Source organism: Pongo pygmaeus, chromosome 17 (genome assembly GCF_028885625.2).
Source record: "Pongo pygmaeus isolate AG05252 chromosome 17, NHGRI_mPonPyg2-v2.0_pri, whole genome shotgun sequence".
Classification (NCBI taxonomy): Eukaryota; Metazoa; Chordata; class Mammalia; order Primates; family Hominidae; genus Pongo; species Pongo pygmaeus.
Window position 1 is genome coordinate 51,890,733 of NC_072390.2, and position 14,949 is coordinate 51,905,681.

Here is a 14,949-nt window from a genome sequence, read left to right on the forward strand (position 1 = left end):
CTTGTCCTGGGCATTACTTTGTGCTGCCCCTTCCTCCCTGCCTTCTCCCGGCAACCAGGGCCATCCCAAGTGGGGGGCTGGGCCAACTGAACCCCATGGTGAAGCTGAACCCATGCCTCTGGGCCAGGCCTTGCTCCCTCCCCAAACCAGCAGAGCGGCAAGGGGCCCTCACAACCTGCCCTGGGACCCTGGCTGGCTTCTGTCTTGGTGGGATGAGGCCTGGATACCCGGAACCACAGGCAGCCAACTGCTTCCTTGACCTCCAGAGCCCCTCTTCTCATGGGAGGCTCTTGTTCAATCCCAGAGATTCAGGATCCAGGGCCCACCTTGTGCCAGGCCCAACTGAGTCCGGCTTCCCAGTCTCCACCCCGAGAGGATTGAATTCAGTTGCTTCTTCCAACTCCTTTGGACAAACCCAGAGTCTCGGTGTAAAGTTGAGGACTCTGGTCTGGGGCTTTTTCTGGCCTCAGGAGGCTGGTGGAAGAGTCCAGGGCTGGCTGAAGCTGCAGGTTTTTCCTTGTACCCTAGCAGCTCCTCTGTGGGTGGGACTCTGTTTTGCAGCATTCTGAGCAGATCTTCATGTCCTGCTTTCCAGTCTGACCCTTTACTCCTTCCAGCTGTAATCCCAGTAGATCTTGGTGCTGGCCCACAGCATCCCCAATCCTGGCGAAAGAGCCAAGGGCAGGTAGCCCCCTGCACTCTCTCATCAGAGCAGAACAGAGTAGGGTCTCATCTCACCCGGCCTGGGGTGAGGCCAGCTTTCTCCCTAGTATTCATCCAGACCCTCCTCCTTCTCACCAGCTGATGAGGTTCTGTGGCCCTCTGTGGCCTTTATTGTCATTGTCCCTGCTTTAATGCCACACTCAGTGGAAGGCAGGAGTAGGGGGAGGGGGGAGGGTATTGTACAGCGCAGTGTGATTTGGGTAAGTCCTTTGGGGCAGGTTTCATTGAGGGGAGAGAGGAGGGATCACCTGAGGTGTGAGAGGGGCTTCTCTAAAGGGAAAAAGAAAGGTGAGGCTGAGGGTTCAATGCTAAGCTCAGCACATCTGTCAGGCTTGGTCCTAATGGTGCCAGAAGTCATGCACCATTGCATGAAAAGATGGGGTAGGGAATGCTGTCCCTTCTCCCCAAACAGGCCACCTGCGGCCTCTGACTGCACTCTGATGCTTCCTCCTTTCCCAGCTCCTCCTCTGTCTCCTTCTGCCCTTTGCTTCTCCTCTTCCCTCCTCCTTTTCCTCCTTTCACCTCTCCTTCTCTCTCCTTCTTCTCTGTCTTCCTCCTCCAGTCTCTCCCATTCTCCCTCTCTTCCTCCTCTCCCTCCCCAAGGCCAGTGGTGCCCTGGCCCTGGTTAAACCTGGCATCATGCCCTCTCTAGCTTTCCTGTTGCATGGGGTTCCTCTTGGTTACTAATGAGCTCAAGACAGCAGCAAACACCCTTCTAGGTCTGCTGCTGTCATTCATTAGCATAATGGGCCATATGAGGAGTGGTTATTGCAATAAGTGCGGTGGGGAGGGAGAAGCCAACAAGTCCAACTTACACAGGAGTAGGGGGCCTCCCAGAGCCTCCACAGAACACGCTGAGGATGCCTCCCGAGCATGCCCTTCCAGTCTAAGCCCCCACACCCTCTACTTCTGCCTGGAGCACCTCAGCCCTTGTCATCCTGGACCCTCTTGTCCAGGAGACCTTTTGCAGTGCCCTGAAGGGTGACCTGGGCCATGTCATCCATCGGTTAGTTACCAGGGACTTCCTGGGTGCTCCTGTGCACCTCCTGATGGCTCTTCCTGAGGCTTCCAGTGAAGGCTCTCGGAGGCACCACCCAGCACCTCATGAACAGACTGGGGTCCTGCCCTGGTGAAACAGGGTGGGAGTTAGCCCCCACCCCAAGTTCCTGATGGTTGGCTTAAAGTGAGAAGAAACACAGAGGGAATGAGGGGTCACTATGGTTGAGAGTTGGAGATGCACCTGAAACACGGAGCAGGCACCAGAGGCTGCTCTCAGGCTGTCGCTGTCTTGCTCAGATGTGACGAGATGGGGACCAGGCGGGGCATGGTGAGACCTTCAAATTACTGATACCAACCTCCTTCAAGTAGCCCAGCCCTTCCCTGGGCCTCCCCAGATCGGATCAGAGTCCACACCCACAGGGTGGCCAGTCGGGCTGCCAAGCACTGCAGGCCACCGGAATGTAGGGCTCCTAAAATTTATGGCTAGACTTTATGACAATGGAAATATTTTTTTAATTGAGCCTTGCACCACCATTACACTGCTAATTTAATTATTCCCTATATTTCATCCATCACCATCTGATCTTCAGGAAGCAAATAGCTTGTCTTCTTGACAAGAAAGCACCAAATTGATGAAAAGTGTGTGTGGGAGGGGTGCTGGGCTGTGGTCTGCTCACCATGGCTGGACCTCTGGGTATGCTTGGGGGAGGTGGGAAGCATGGAAAGCAGGACAGATGTCCACTCCCCCATGCACCCACACACACCCCTGAGGATGGTCACCACATCCTGCCCTCCCTGCAGCCTCACTGTCACACTGAGCGTCACACGTACAGGAGTGTGAGCATGCACACAGTCAGAAATTTATAGACACAGCCTCCAGTATACCGCAAAATGCTGCCCCCACCCACACGGAATCTGGCAAATAAAGCCGTGCACAGCGAATCCACCCTGGTCACAAACACACACAGGCACAGAGTCACGCACGGCTGTCTCACTCAGGGACACTGTCAGGAAGCAGTCTGGATTCCTCACGCTCACTCATGCTGCACAGATCCTTCAGGGATGGGCCCATGGAACATTCTGGGGCTCCAGGCTTGCTTCTGTGCAGGGTTTTGGGCCTCAGCCTGTTCTATCCCACCCAAGAGTGAAGGCACAGCAGCTCTCTGCCAGCCAGCCCTGTTGGGATGGCCCCTCTGCCCCTGCTAGCTCCAGGATGGCTTCTAGGACACCTTGTCCACGCCCCCTCCCCGCCACATGCCGTAGGTGGCATATGTCCATGAGCGTGCGCCACATGGGAGCCTGCAGCGTGGGTTATGGAGGCGCCTGAAGGAGTGTGGCTGTGTGTCGTGTCAGTTTCTCCACTTGATTCTTCCTCTCGGTTCCAGGACGCCCCCGACAGCTCCCAGAGCCCTGGTGATGAGAGAACTGGGAGCCATGTGTGGCAGCCCCCAGCCTGTCACTTCGGCCATCTCTTGGCCATGCCCCGGCTGGGATTTCCTAGTAGTTTTGTGCATGTGGGTCTCCTCACTCTGGCTGGAGGGTAGCTCTTTCAGGGCAGTTACTGGATTTTCTCCTCTTTTTCCCTCTGCTGGGCCTGTAGGGCTGGCTAAGGCATGGCTTGTTGACTGGGGCAATCCTACTGTCCAGGTGATGGTGAGAGCACCTGTCATGTGGAGGGGGCTTGGCAATGGTGCTGGTGAGCAGAATTAAGCTGGGAGCAGGGGGCTGGGCAGAAATCTCTGGTGAGTAATCAGTAAACACTTACTGACTGGCTGACTGAGTGAATGGGTGGATGAGTAAAGCAGCAGCCAGAACAAGAGCCAAGCATGGGCGGCACCTGAAGGTGGACTACCTGCTGAAAAGCTGGGTGGACGGGAGGGCTGGTGGTGGTGATGGGGCGGGGGGGTGGGGGTGGGGGTGCTGCTGCCCGGCACAGCAGTGGCAGCACTGCCATTAGTCATCTTGAAAGCTCCAGGTGCCTGGTGCAGGCCCAGCAGACCCCTGACCCAGCCTGATCAATCCTAATGGAATGGAGCAGAGGGGCAGCCGCTGCAGGGAGCAGGCCACCCGTCCTCCCTCATGTCCCCGTCCTTGTAACTTTGTCAGCTGTCACAGCAGCCCTGAATGTGGAGGCTGGCCGCCTCAGTCATGTCTGGTCTCATTTGGCCAGCCTGAGCTGCCACCAGACAGGAGATGTAGGGAGGAGAGGACAGGGATGGACCCCCTGGGGAGGGGCCCCTAAATCACAGCCTGCAGGTGGCAAGCATAAGAAGCAGGCAGGGAGAGAAGCCTCTTGGCGAAAGGCCCCTGCCTTTAGTTCATATTTGTCTCCTGAGGGGGCAGAGGGTCAGGGACCCCAAACCTTTTCTTAACCATCTAGGACACATGGACACATGCCCTGGCAAACCTGCCCCTCTCTAAGGAGCAGTACCCTTGCTCGTGCCTGCAGGAATGGACCCTGGCATCCCTTGCCTAAGCAGCTGTCTGCTCTCTGAAGCTCTGCAGCAGTGGCAGCCTGCTCTGCTGGGTCTGAATGCAGGCTGGGCCCTCCTGGCTCAAGGTAGCACTTGCCAAGGTCCCATGAGGTCGAACAGTCTTTGTGCTGGAGTGGTCCTGTCTTCCGGGCTGGGCACCCTCCACCCCATGTCTCTGTCGTTGCTATGATGTGTTCATGTGTCTATCTCCCCCACCAGACCATGCCTTCCCTTGGTTGTCTTGATGTCCCGACCCATGGCATGGCAACCAGGTCAGGGTCCATGCTCAATAAATGCTGGCTGGTCCAAGTAGTGAGTTCTAGCCTGAATCCCCTCAGGGCCTTGCATAGAGCTTGTTTTCTGATTGTCAGAGAGGATGCCACCAAGGGCAGATGTCAGGACACTGAGGGTCCGGGGGGAGATTCAGGACACAAGAGAGGCACAGCTAGGATAAGGCTCCGAGCAGCTCAGAGGCTGCAGTGAGTGTGCTCTGCGCAGACAGGAGCAGGCAGTCGGCACCAGGCATTTTCAGCTGTGGAGTTTCGCCTGTCTTACCCCACCCTGAAAGCCCGGATCCAAGGCACTATTGGTCCCAGGGTGGCTTTAGTGTGCAAGGCTGAGAACCAGAGGGGTAAACCATGCTGCCTGCAACTGGGTCATCAGAACCGAATTCAGGGAGACCCTGCCCTGGGGGCTGAGAGCCTCTGCTCCCCTCCAGTGGACACTTCTGTGACGATGACTCAGCTTCACACACCCATATCTGCTCATCACTGTGGTGGGGGAAGTGGGAGAAAGAAAGGTTTTCCCCCAAGAACAAGCTAGTTCTGGGAAAGAGCTGTGAGCTGGTGATCTGGGGCTAGGACGGGCTCCGTCACAGAGAGAAGACCTAGTTGCACCCCAGGGTACCTCCACGAAAGCCACCCACAGCCATCCCCATTTTTAGCTTGCGTTGCTCTGTGCTTGCACTGGGCCATCTGTTTTGCATAAGGGACAACCCCTGAAAGCACTGTTGAACCCTTCGTGTTTAGGCGCACAGCTTGTGAAAGAAGATGTGGTGAAGCCTCTTGCTTAGTGCTCCTCACACTGGATCTGACCGCTGACCACTCGGACAAACTAGGAACCCAGAGCTGAGAGGAGCGGGGAAGAGGCAGCGCTCACTGCAAGGCCATGCTCTTCCTTCCAACAACAGGCTGTTTCCTTCACCTCTGAAGTTCCTTTGTGCCCAGAAGCAAAGTAGAGATGCTACTTAGTGCAGTATGGCAGCACTCCCTAGCAGGCCATTTAATTCCTGGTCCCCAAATCACTGGACTCAAATGCTTCAAAAAGCATTCTGCAATTCACAAACTCAGATGGATTTTGTTTGTTGTAGAAGGGAACTAGCCTGTTGTGCTACTGAGCATGCTCCAGTGGTCCCTCAGGTCTCAGCTCAAAGTCACCTCAGTAGGGGCTTTCCGGCCACCACATCTCAAACAGCCCCTTTCCTTTCCCCCTGTCACCTGCTTCATCCTCTTCAAAGCTCTTATCAGCGCCTACATTGATATTGTTTATCGGTGGATTATCTCCCTTCTCCCATGTCATTCCATTCCACGGGAGCAGATTTTTTTTTCTCTGTTCCCTGTGGTGCCCCATGCCCAGCACGGGGCCTGACACCAGCATATGCTTAGGCATAGGGTGTTGCACAGACACATGGACTGCAGTGAGTTGGACAGACACATGGACTGCAGTGAGTTGGACAGACACATGGACTGCAGTGTATTAGAGAGACACAGGGATTGCGGTGTGTTGGACAGACACAGGGACTGTGGTGTGTTGGACAGACACATGGACTGCGGTGTGTTAGACAGACACATGGACTGCGGTGTGTTGGACAGACATATGGATTGCAGAGACAGGGTACAGGCTTGAGGAGATAGCTTGGTTCCTCTCAGGGATACCCGGATGCCCTCCTGCCACCTCCTGGTCAAGAGGTGCCCAGCTTGGCCTGGCACCCAGTGGGGAAGACCAACCCCAGACACAGACCTCCTGATGGGATGTACCTGGCACTTGCTCAAAGCCACTCAGAGCCATGGAAACAGGGCATGGGGTAAATTTACACAAAGGGGTCATTCATTCGTTGTTCTCCAGGGCACTGGCTGGGGCCCAACTTTTACCCTCAGGAGGGGCTGCTCAGGGACTTGTGGATGGGGTGGCTCAGGTTTTCAAGAAGCAGCCCTTTGGACACTTGGGCCCAGGTCTGGGTGGGCAAAGCTGGGTTTGGGCTGCCTGAAGTCCTGCAGGGAACTCATTGCTCACAGAGGGAGGGCTCTGCCAGCAGCCTGCAGCCCCACATCCCCCGAGGGGACCAAGTCCCACAGAGGCATGTGGTGGGGAGAGGAGGTGTGGGCTACACTGGGTGGGGCTGGCTTTTGGAGTCGGGACTTGGTGCTCCAGCCCCGGTACCTGAGTCTCTCTTGGTGACAGGTGCCCATCTAGGCAGATTCCTTCACCTTTTAACTCACAACCCATCCCCAATCTGAACAACCTGTGAAGGTGTGGAGCACACTTGGCAGCGACAAATGCTACACTCAGATGAAATTAAGTTATATTCCTTTACGTGGCTTTTTTTTTTTTTTTTTTTTTTTTAATTTTAAGCAACACCAACAATTCCAACTGCAAAGGCCAAGGGAAAAAAAAAAGGCAAAAACACCCCACCTCCTCCGATCGGAGCGCCAGCGGCCGGCTCTGGGATTTGCATGACAAAAGCACTCTACAAACAACAACAAATTGCCAGCTTGTCGGGGGCCGCAGGGCGCGCGGGACAACTGGTGCTTTCCTCTGGGCGGCGCTGGGCTCCGAGACCCGCGGGAGGGGCCCGCGGCAGATGCTCGGGGACCGGCCCGGCGGGGGCGGGGCAGCGGGGTTCCGGCCTCCATAGCAACCGAGCTGTGACCATGGCCAGAGAGATGGCTCGGCAACCGCCACCTCCCACTCAGGACAGGCGCGAGGGGCGGGGCGGAGGGCGCAGGCCGCGCAGAGCAGGGAGAGGGACGCGGGGCGGGAGGCAGGAAGCTGGGGGACGGAATTGGGCGGCTTCTCCCCTCCTGCTCGCGTGTAGCCGCCCTGACCTTAGACCTGGCCGGCGCCCACGGGCATACCATGCGGGCACCAGGCAGGCCGTGAGCTGCCCTCGGTCCAGCAGCCGGGCCTCCTCCTGGCCGCGCGTGCGTCCAGGCTGGGCTGGGAGGGGGAGCGCGTGATGAGGCAGCGGCCCGCTCCCCCCCGCCGTGAGGCCCAGGCAGATGGCTGGCCAGAGCTAAATTGATTCCTAATGATTTGTGTCTCTCCCCTGCCCGGCAACGGGTAACTTTTCATTAGAGACACAGATGTCTTCATAAGGCGATGCCAGGGCCCTCCCACGACAGCCCCAGCACCCCTCCACTCCACTGCAGACATGGGGGTGTCACACGGGTGAGAGGGTGGGAGGACTGAAGGGTCCAGAAGGAGGCCTGCCACACCCAGCAGTCTGCTGTCTCCAGGATGCAAGTGTCAGCCGCCCACTCTCCCCAGACCGCGGCAGCTCCTGACCTGCTCTGGCAGTGGCCGCTGGGGCCACCTCCTAGGCCCTAGGCTGTGTGGGTGCTCCAGCATCACTCCCTCCCGGGCAGGCCTGTCTGGTGGCCATCACTCCACAGCCTTCCTGCCATGCCCATGACCCCCTGCCCCCCAGCCCCGGCCTCCACTCACTGTCCCCAGAGTAAATTTGCCACCCACCCCTACAGATCCAAGTCTCACCTGTCCACTGCCAACCTTCAAACTCTGTCCAAGACCCATGGCCATGGGTTTCCCATATCTTCCTGGGTTTTGACCACTATTTCTGTCTACATATCCCCTCACCATGTCATCTCCTCTATGCCATGTTCACTGTCTCCCTGGCAGAGCCTTAGCAGACAGGGAGGCAGAGGCTCACTTTCTCCTGCAGTCCTGTTGCACTTCTGTGGCACTTACAACCCACGGTCCTGGTGAGAATGCTGAGAATGCTTTTTTTGTGTGCTTCCCCCACCATTTCCTCCTGCACTACTTCATTCGGTGGGTGATGACTGCTCCCATGGCGGGCTAGGCTATGTGTTAAAGGCCAGACACGTTCCTTCCTCTCCCTTCCAGGCTCTTGCAAGCTGCAGTCTGAGCTGACCCCTCTGTATCCTCCCCGTTCCTGCGCCGCACACTTCATGCATAGCAGGTGCTCACTGGAGATTTAGGGGAAGGGAACCGCAGTATCTTGGTGACCACTATAGCAGTTTGTCATTTTGAGATCAGTTGTTCTTCTCTGGGATCCTCTTGTAAACACTAAGCCCCTGAGGGGTCAGGTGAGTGAGGGGTGAATGCTAGAGTCCCCATCTCACAGAGTGAATCTGTCATCTTGTTTCTTGCCTGGGGGCACGACTCTGTCAAGTGGTAGAGGCGCTGAAGTCCAATCCAATTGACCTCTTGGTTGTTGGGGGTCAGCCCGGCTTGCCAGGTGCTGAGAACTCCAAATAGCACACACAAGTACCAGACCCAGTCCTGAGGCCCCCACACGGCAGCCAGAGGAGAAAGGAGGTTGGCTTCGGGGCACTCAGCTCCCCGTGGTGTGAACTCCTCAGCCTGGGATCCAAGGCCCTCCCAGCCCCGTCCAGCCAGCCTGATCCATCTAACTCCCGTGCTGTGTGCTCCAAGCCACACCTGCTCTCTTCTTGCCCGGGTCCATTCATGGACCCTGGTGATTTTGTCTCACTCACTCCTCCTTGGCATCTTTGGTCTTCATAGGTCCCCCCTTCTGATACTCTCCCCATTCTTGCCTGTCTAGGTAAATCCAACCCATGGTCCCAGACCAGGTTAAGGATTCTGTCTAGTCTGTGGGTTCTTTCTCTCTGTCCATGAGTACAAGACTGCAAGAAGACTCTGACTTCTCACATTTCTCTCAGGACTCAGCAAAGATGCATTTGGATGCGCTTGTGGATGTGAGGTTGCAAGTATCTCTGCCTGCCTTGCCAACAGCCACACGCCACTGTGGCTCTTGTGCAGTGCTCTTGTGCAGCCTGTGACCACACAGTACATGCTACAGGGCTTGAACAATGTGCTGCTGCAAGATGGGAGATCCAAATTCTTGTCCTAGCTGTGCTGCCCTTTTTCCATCTGTAAATTTTTGGCTATTGAAAACATGTCTCAAGGTGGTAGATCGGAATAGGTTTTCAGGATTAAAAACAGACAAACAGAAACAAATAAAAGCAGGGTGAGTGAGTCAGGGATAAAGGCTGATAAGGAGAGCTGCTGTGAGAGCAAGGTGTTTCCATTGCTCACAGCTGTGTCCTCTGCACTAAGCTTGGTACATAGTAGGTGCTCAGTAAGTCCGGTTGAGTGAATGCAGCTGCACTGTCTTACCAGTGTCCTTATAAGAGACAGCATGGATGAGGCGGGTGACTGGACAAAACTAGGATCACTCTGAGTCTATAATTGGGGTCAGTCTGGGATGGGAGATTTGGATTCTTTCCCCCACACCTTGTAGGGTGCGAACCCATGACCTCAGTCTCAGTGACGGCACAGCCAAGCCACCACGTGTGTTCCTCCCAGACAGCCCTCCTAGAGGAAGCCAAGAATCTATCCTTTCTACCTCCCCAGCATCTTTGAGGCAAACTCACCCTGCTCATATCTTTTGTTTTTCTTAATTAAAGGAGCAAGAGCCAGGATTCCGTCTCTGAGGGTGCAGGCTTGTGTCTGGATGTCTTCATTTCTGCCAAGCTATTGGTGTGCCTGCCTGTGTGGCAGCTGGACGCTGGGCCTCCAGAGCCCAGGGGGGAGGTGAGCGGACTGCGGCTCAGCCCATGTGCCTCCCCACTGCCTTTGTCACCCCCAGCTCCCCACAAACCCTCATGCCTCCCAGACATTATAAGGACTGCTGCTGTCCTGTCTGCAGACACAAAGCAGCTGTTCAGTGCTTGGTTCTGCCTCTCGACTCTCTGAACTCCTTACAGTGCTTGCACATCCAGCCCCTCACCCTCCATTTAAAGAGCTTGGGTGCTTTCATGCACAGGGCATCTTGGCAGACATGTCATTTATTCAGGGAGATTTGCCAGGCCCTGTGGTAGGCCTGGGGCTTGGGGCCAGGCTAGACAAAGCCATGATCCCTGTCCCCCAAGAGTTTCCATTCTAAACTGCAGCTGGGCTGGGCAAGGGCAGGACCATCTGGGTTGCCCTGGGTACCCAGGACCATCTGGGTAGCTCCAGGCTTTGGTTTTCTCATCTGCAGATTGAAGGGATTGGTTGGGATCCCTAAACTGCATGGAGGAGTCCTGGGGAGTCCATGGGTGGGGAGGGATGGAGGCTGGGCAGGCTGGGCTCTGAGCTACTCCTGGCCACTTCCTCTACAGCTGCACAAGTCATGCTGCCCAGAAACCAGGCCCGAGGTGGGCAAACCATGCCTGACAGATGACCAGCTCCTGGCTTATGGCACCCTCTATATTTGTAAGTAGCACTGGCTGTACATGAACCTTGTGAGGTGGGTATGTTGGCTTTTTATCAGAGAAGTCTAGTCTCAGCTGGGGAAGAGTGGAGCTGCGGCTCGAACCCAAATCTCTGTCTCTGAGCTCTGTACCTCCCAGGAATTCCATCCTCAGACCCCGGGTGGAGTGGGTGGGGGGCAGGGGGTGCAGATCCTTGGATGTGCTTTGTTCCAAAACAAGGTCATCTCTGCTCTTTCCAGCAGGGGCTCCTCCCACCCTCTATCCTGACGATAGGGCTGCCTCCTCCCTCTGGTCTCTCCCCACTCAGGCCTGGGTCAGTGGCAACAGCTGTGGCAGTGGGGCTGTAAAGGGGCCCTGAGCCCATCTGGAATGTGAAGGGCAGGTCCTTCAGGGAGGACAGGTGTGTCGAGTGAGCTGTCGGCCCTCGCTGTTGGGAGGGAGGGAAGGAGGCAGAAGAGCTTTTACAGCCTGTGAGCCCTTCTCCCATTCACTTTCAATAATAGTCCAGGCCAAATTACTTCCTCCTCTAAAGTTCTGGAGTTTGGAGTCAGAAGGGAGAGGGGGCTGGAAAATTGGCGAAAGAGGGCCAGGATGACAGTGAAAATCCTGTCCTGGGAGGGTGGGTTTCGGGAGGAGAACTGTTCTATTGTGGACAATGACCTTTAGAGAGAAGGAATCTCCCTTCGTGGCCTGTGCCTCACAGACATGGCTGCTCCATGGTGTGGTTCTGGCACGTGAGGGACCTTGAGGAGCAGACACCTGCTGATCTTCAGGAAGATCCTAGCCTTGGGACAGTGGGAGGAGGCTTCCTGCTGTGGCCCAGGAGTGAGGCCACTGGCCCGTCAAAGGGGTCTTCTGCTGGGACATAAGGCTGCAGCCCATCCCTCCATCTCACCCTCCTCCCTGGCCCACAGACATCCTCCCAAGGAGGCCCATCGGTGAGAGGGCCAGGGACACGTACCAGCCACTGACACTGCTTGAAGCCTCTGGCCTTTGTTTCTCTCCAAGGCGTGGGGGTTCCGGAGAGTGGTGGAGCTTAGCAGGCAGGGCACCGTGTTGCAATCACTCGAGATCGCACCATGGACCCAGCCACCTTGGACAAATCCCTTCTCCTGCCAAGTCCTAGGTTCTTCAACTGTAAGATGGGGGTGGCTACATCCCCTCGAGTGGCTGAGAGGATTTACAGAGATCCTGGGGGTGCATATAGATTTCAAACTGCCCATGCTTCACATGTGACTGCTTTGTCCTGCCAATTACCTTCCCAACTGTGGGTGAGGCCTGCCCACTGCTTCTCACTCTAGGAAACCCCTTTCAGGTCAGCATTTCTATTGTAGTAGGCACTGTGCCAAATGATAGGGCGCCCAAGGTGAATAACGCACAGGAGATGCTAACAGTCGTTTTTTGTTCAGAAATACTTGTTGATCACTGCTATGGTTTGAATGTTTGTCCCCTTCAAAACTCACATTGTAAATTTAATTGCCATTGTGATGATATTAAGGGATGGGACTTTTTAAGAGGTGATTAGGTCATGAGGGATCTGTCATGGTGAATGGATTGATGCCGTTATCATTAGAATGTTCCTGTGAGAGTGGGTTCCTGATAAAAAGAATGAGTTTGCCCCCTTTTTTTCTCTCTGCCTCATGTACTTGTGTCCCCTTCTGTTTTTCCTCCTTGGGATGATGCAGTAAGAAAGCCCTCAGCAGATGCTGGCTCCATGGCCTTGGACTTCTCAGCCTCCCCACTGTAAGCCAAATAAGGCTCTATTATTTATAAATTACCCACTCTCAGGTATTCTGTTATAGCAGCAAAAAATGGACTACGACAATCACCAACACAATGCCTGGTATCCTGTGGGGGCTTTTACTAACAGGCTGAACAACAGTTGCTCTAGAAGGGTCCAAATAACAGAAACACAAAGTGCCTGAGATACACCCACCAGTTGTCCACTAACCAGAGTTGGTTTGTAACAGCTGCACACCTGTGGCACAGGACCTTGCCTAGACTTGGAGGCAGGCAGGCAAAAATGGTTGGTTCACGTGGCAGGTGAGCCTACTGTGGTCCTGATTCAGGAAGACGCTTGCCCATCTAACTAGCTATGTGACCTTGGGCAAATCAATTCAGTTATTTTGGCTCCAATTTCCCTAAGCACATCCTTTCCAGGGTCTGCTCTGGCTCAATCATTCCTTGATGTTTCGCTTCTCACCCATGCAGATGAGCCTCACTGATTTAGGTCCACTGGGAGAGGAGATGCTGAGGGAAAGGCAAATCCTGGAGGCAAACTGATGAGATGGTTGGTTTTATGTATTACCTTGGCTAGGCTGTAGCATGCATCTTATTTAATCAAACACAAATCTAGGTGTACAGTCTACATCTACCAGTATTTGCCTTGAAGTAAAAGGAGGGTATATGGGTGGGCCTCATCCAATCAGTTGAAAGGCCTTAAAAGCAAAACTGAGGTTTCTTTGAGGAAGAAGAAATTCTGCCTGAAGACTGCAGCTTCAACTCATGCCTGAGAGTTTCCAGCTTGCTGCTCTGCCCTATAGATTTCAGACTTGCCAGCACCCCCACAATCACATGTGCCAATTCCTTCTAATAAATCTTTATATATGTGTGTATATATGTATATGTGTGTGTGTATGTATATATATGTATGCATGTACACACACACATACACATACACATGTGCACACACACGTATATATAGCTTCTATTTCTCTGGAGAAGCCTGACTGACACACCTGGGCTCAAGAATATCTCCAAAGAAATGTGTTCATTGCATTCATGTTCTTTCAGCAAATACTACTTAGAAACAGATCAGATGGCCAATTCCAGTAAACGGAGAAGAATCATTTGTAGTTAGGTCCATCCGTTGGTCTTCAAACCATATATTGGAGCACTTAAAATACATTCTCTTCTTCTTCATTGAACCAACTGCCCAGTCCAGCTTCCCACACCAGGCTTTGTGTTCTCAACCCAGCCTGCCCACGGTATTCACAAAGGCAAGCTGGATTCCATCATCCCAGACCCAGAATGAATGCCGTTCATGGGAATCTCTAGTTTTTGAGAAATTTGACTGGTGTCTATTTTACTGTTATGAGCAGATGATGTTCTTTGTTTATGAGAGAAATTAGGCCAAATCCGAGTTTTCCACAGATGGAGACGCCTGAATTATTGATCAGAGGCTCATGGATTGGGTTCTGGCAAATGACAGGGCTGAGGGCGGCTGATTTGTGTGTCACTATGGGAACAGCTTGATCCCAGCGGGGCCTGGGCCCTTCTGATGTGGTGTTGGGCCTGGCAGGGGCCCCGGGGGCTGGCTCTGAGAATGGAGTAGGTGTGGGGGTAGGAGTGGGGGTCCTTCCTTAGCTGCTTCTGCTGGGCTCCGCTGGTTCCCAGAGAGCTGTGAGGCAGGGCCTAGATGGGGGCCTGGACTGGCAGCTGGGATGAATGCTCAGGCTCCAGCGATTACTCTGCTGGACCCCCAGATGGTTGTAGGTAGGTCTTCTTCACTCAGAAAAGAAAGCAACGGACATGGAGATGTTCATTGCAACTTCCCTTCTCCCACCAGGTCATCCTCTCCTTTAAAATTGAACTGCAAGGCCAGCTGATGAAACCTTTCACGTGGTTGGTTGTGTCTGGCAGCTCAGCAAGCACCTACTGTGTGGAGGCCCTGTCCTGGGCTCCTGATGAGCAACACTGCTTCATGGAAGAGGCAGTGAGCTCTGCATTTGTGGGGCAAGGACTCAGGAAAGTGCCTCTCAGAGTGTGATCCGGCCATCTTACAGACCAGTACTAACTTAAGTTCACTGAGCACAGGTCAACGGTTGTCCATGCATTAAATCATTTGGTCCTCAGAACAGCCTTATGAGCCAGTTCTGTTGAGAGTGCAACCAAGACACAGAAACATCCAGGAGCTTGCCTAAGACTTCCCAGTCTGTGAGCCACAGAGCCCAGCTCAGGCAATGTTCTACCCCTCCATGACATGGATCTGAGACTTCCCTGACACCAGCCATGAGCCAGAAATCCTTCAGCCTTTAGCTGATAGTTGAGTGGGGAGATAGACAAGGACACCATCCAGCGTTCTTCCCACCAAAGCATACTTACACAGGGCTGGCCTCTCACTTCCCTGGGGGCTGCAAGGTTACTCAGCTCAAGAAAGGGATATTGCATTTCAAGCCCTGAGTTGGCTTGACCTGGGGCCTGGCATGATCCATAAGGAGGTCTGGGCCAGACCCCAGGTCTTCCTGCCTATTCAGGTGCATCACTCTCTGGTTATA

The 14,949-nt window shown here is 54.4% G+C and overlaps 2 protein-coding genes across 52 annotated transcripts in view; one reads left to right on the forward strand and one right to left on the reverse strand.

Annotated features, from left to right (window-relative positions):
- CELF4 (CUGBP Elav-like family member 4) overlaps positions 1–14,949 on the reverse strand; it is a 324,294-nt gene that overhangs the window by 145,683 nt on the left and 163,662 nt on the right. The window lies entirely within an intron of this gene.
- LOC129018965 (uncharacterized) lies at positions 7,207–14,527 on the forward strand. Of its 2 annotated transcripts, XM_054461162.1 has the most exons (5): positions 7,207–8,194; positions 9,884–10,010; positions 10,580–10,673; positions 12,358–12,415; positions 14,241–14,525. In XM_054461162.1, exons 1-5 carry the CDS (start codon positions 7,878–7,880, stop codon positions 14,278–14,280), a joined length of 636 nt encoding a protein of 211 aa, XP_054317137.1. In that variant the 5' UTR covers positions 7,207–7,877; the 3' UTR covers positions 14,281–14,525. The 2 variants fall into 2 exon arrangements, with proteins under 2 accessions (XP_054317137.1, XP_054317138.1); XM_054461163.1 differs by lacking the exon at positions 12,358–12,415 and having other exon boundaries at positions 14,241–14,527.

Bases quoted from the DNA above. Each gene is read 5' to 3' on its own strand.
- LOC129018965 (XM_054461162.1), top strand. From the start codon at position 7,878: ATGCCCATGACCCCCTGCCCCCCAGCCCCGGCCTCCACTCACTGTCCC. The intron at 10,011-10,579 runs GTGAGCGGACTG...CTTCCTCTACAG, and splicing joins CTCCAGAGCCCAGGGGGGAG to CTGCACAAGTCATGCTGCCC. The intron at 12,416-14,240 runs GTAAGCCAAATA...TTCTCCCACCAG, and splicing joins GACTTCTCAGCCTCCCCACT to GTCATCCTCTCCTTTAAAAT.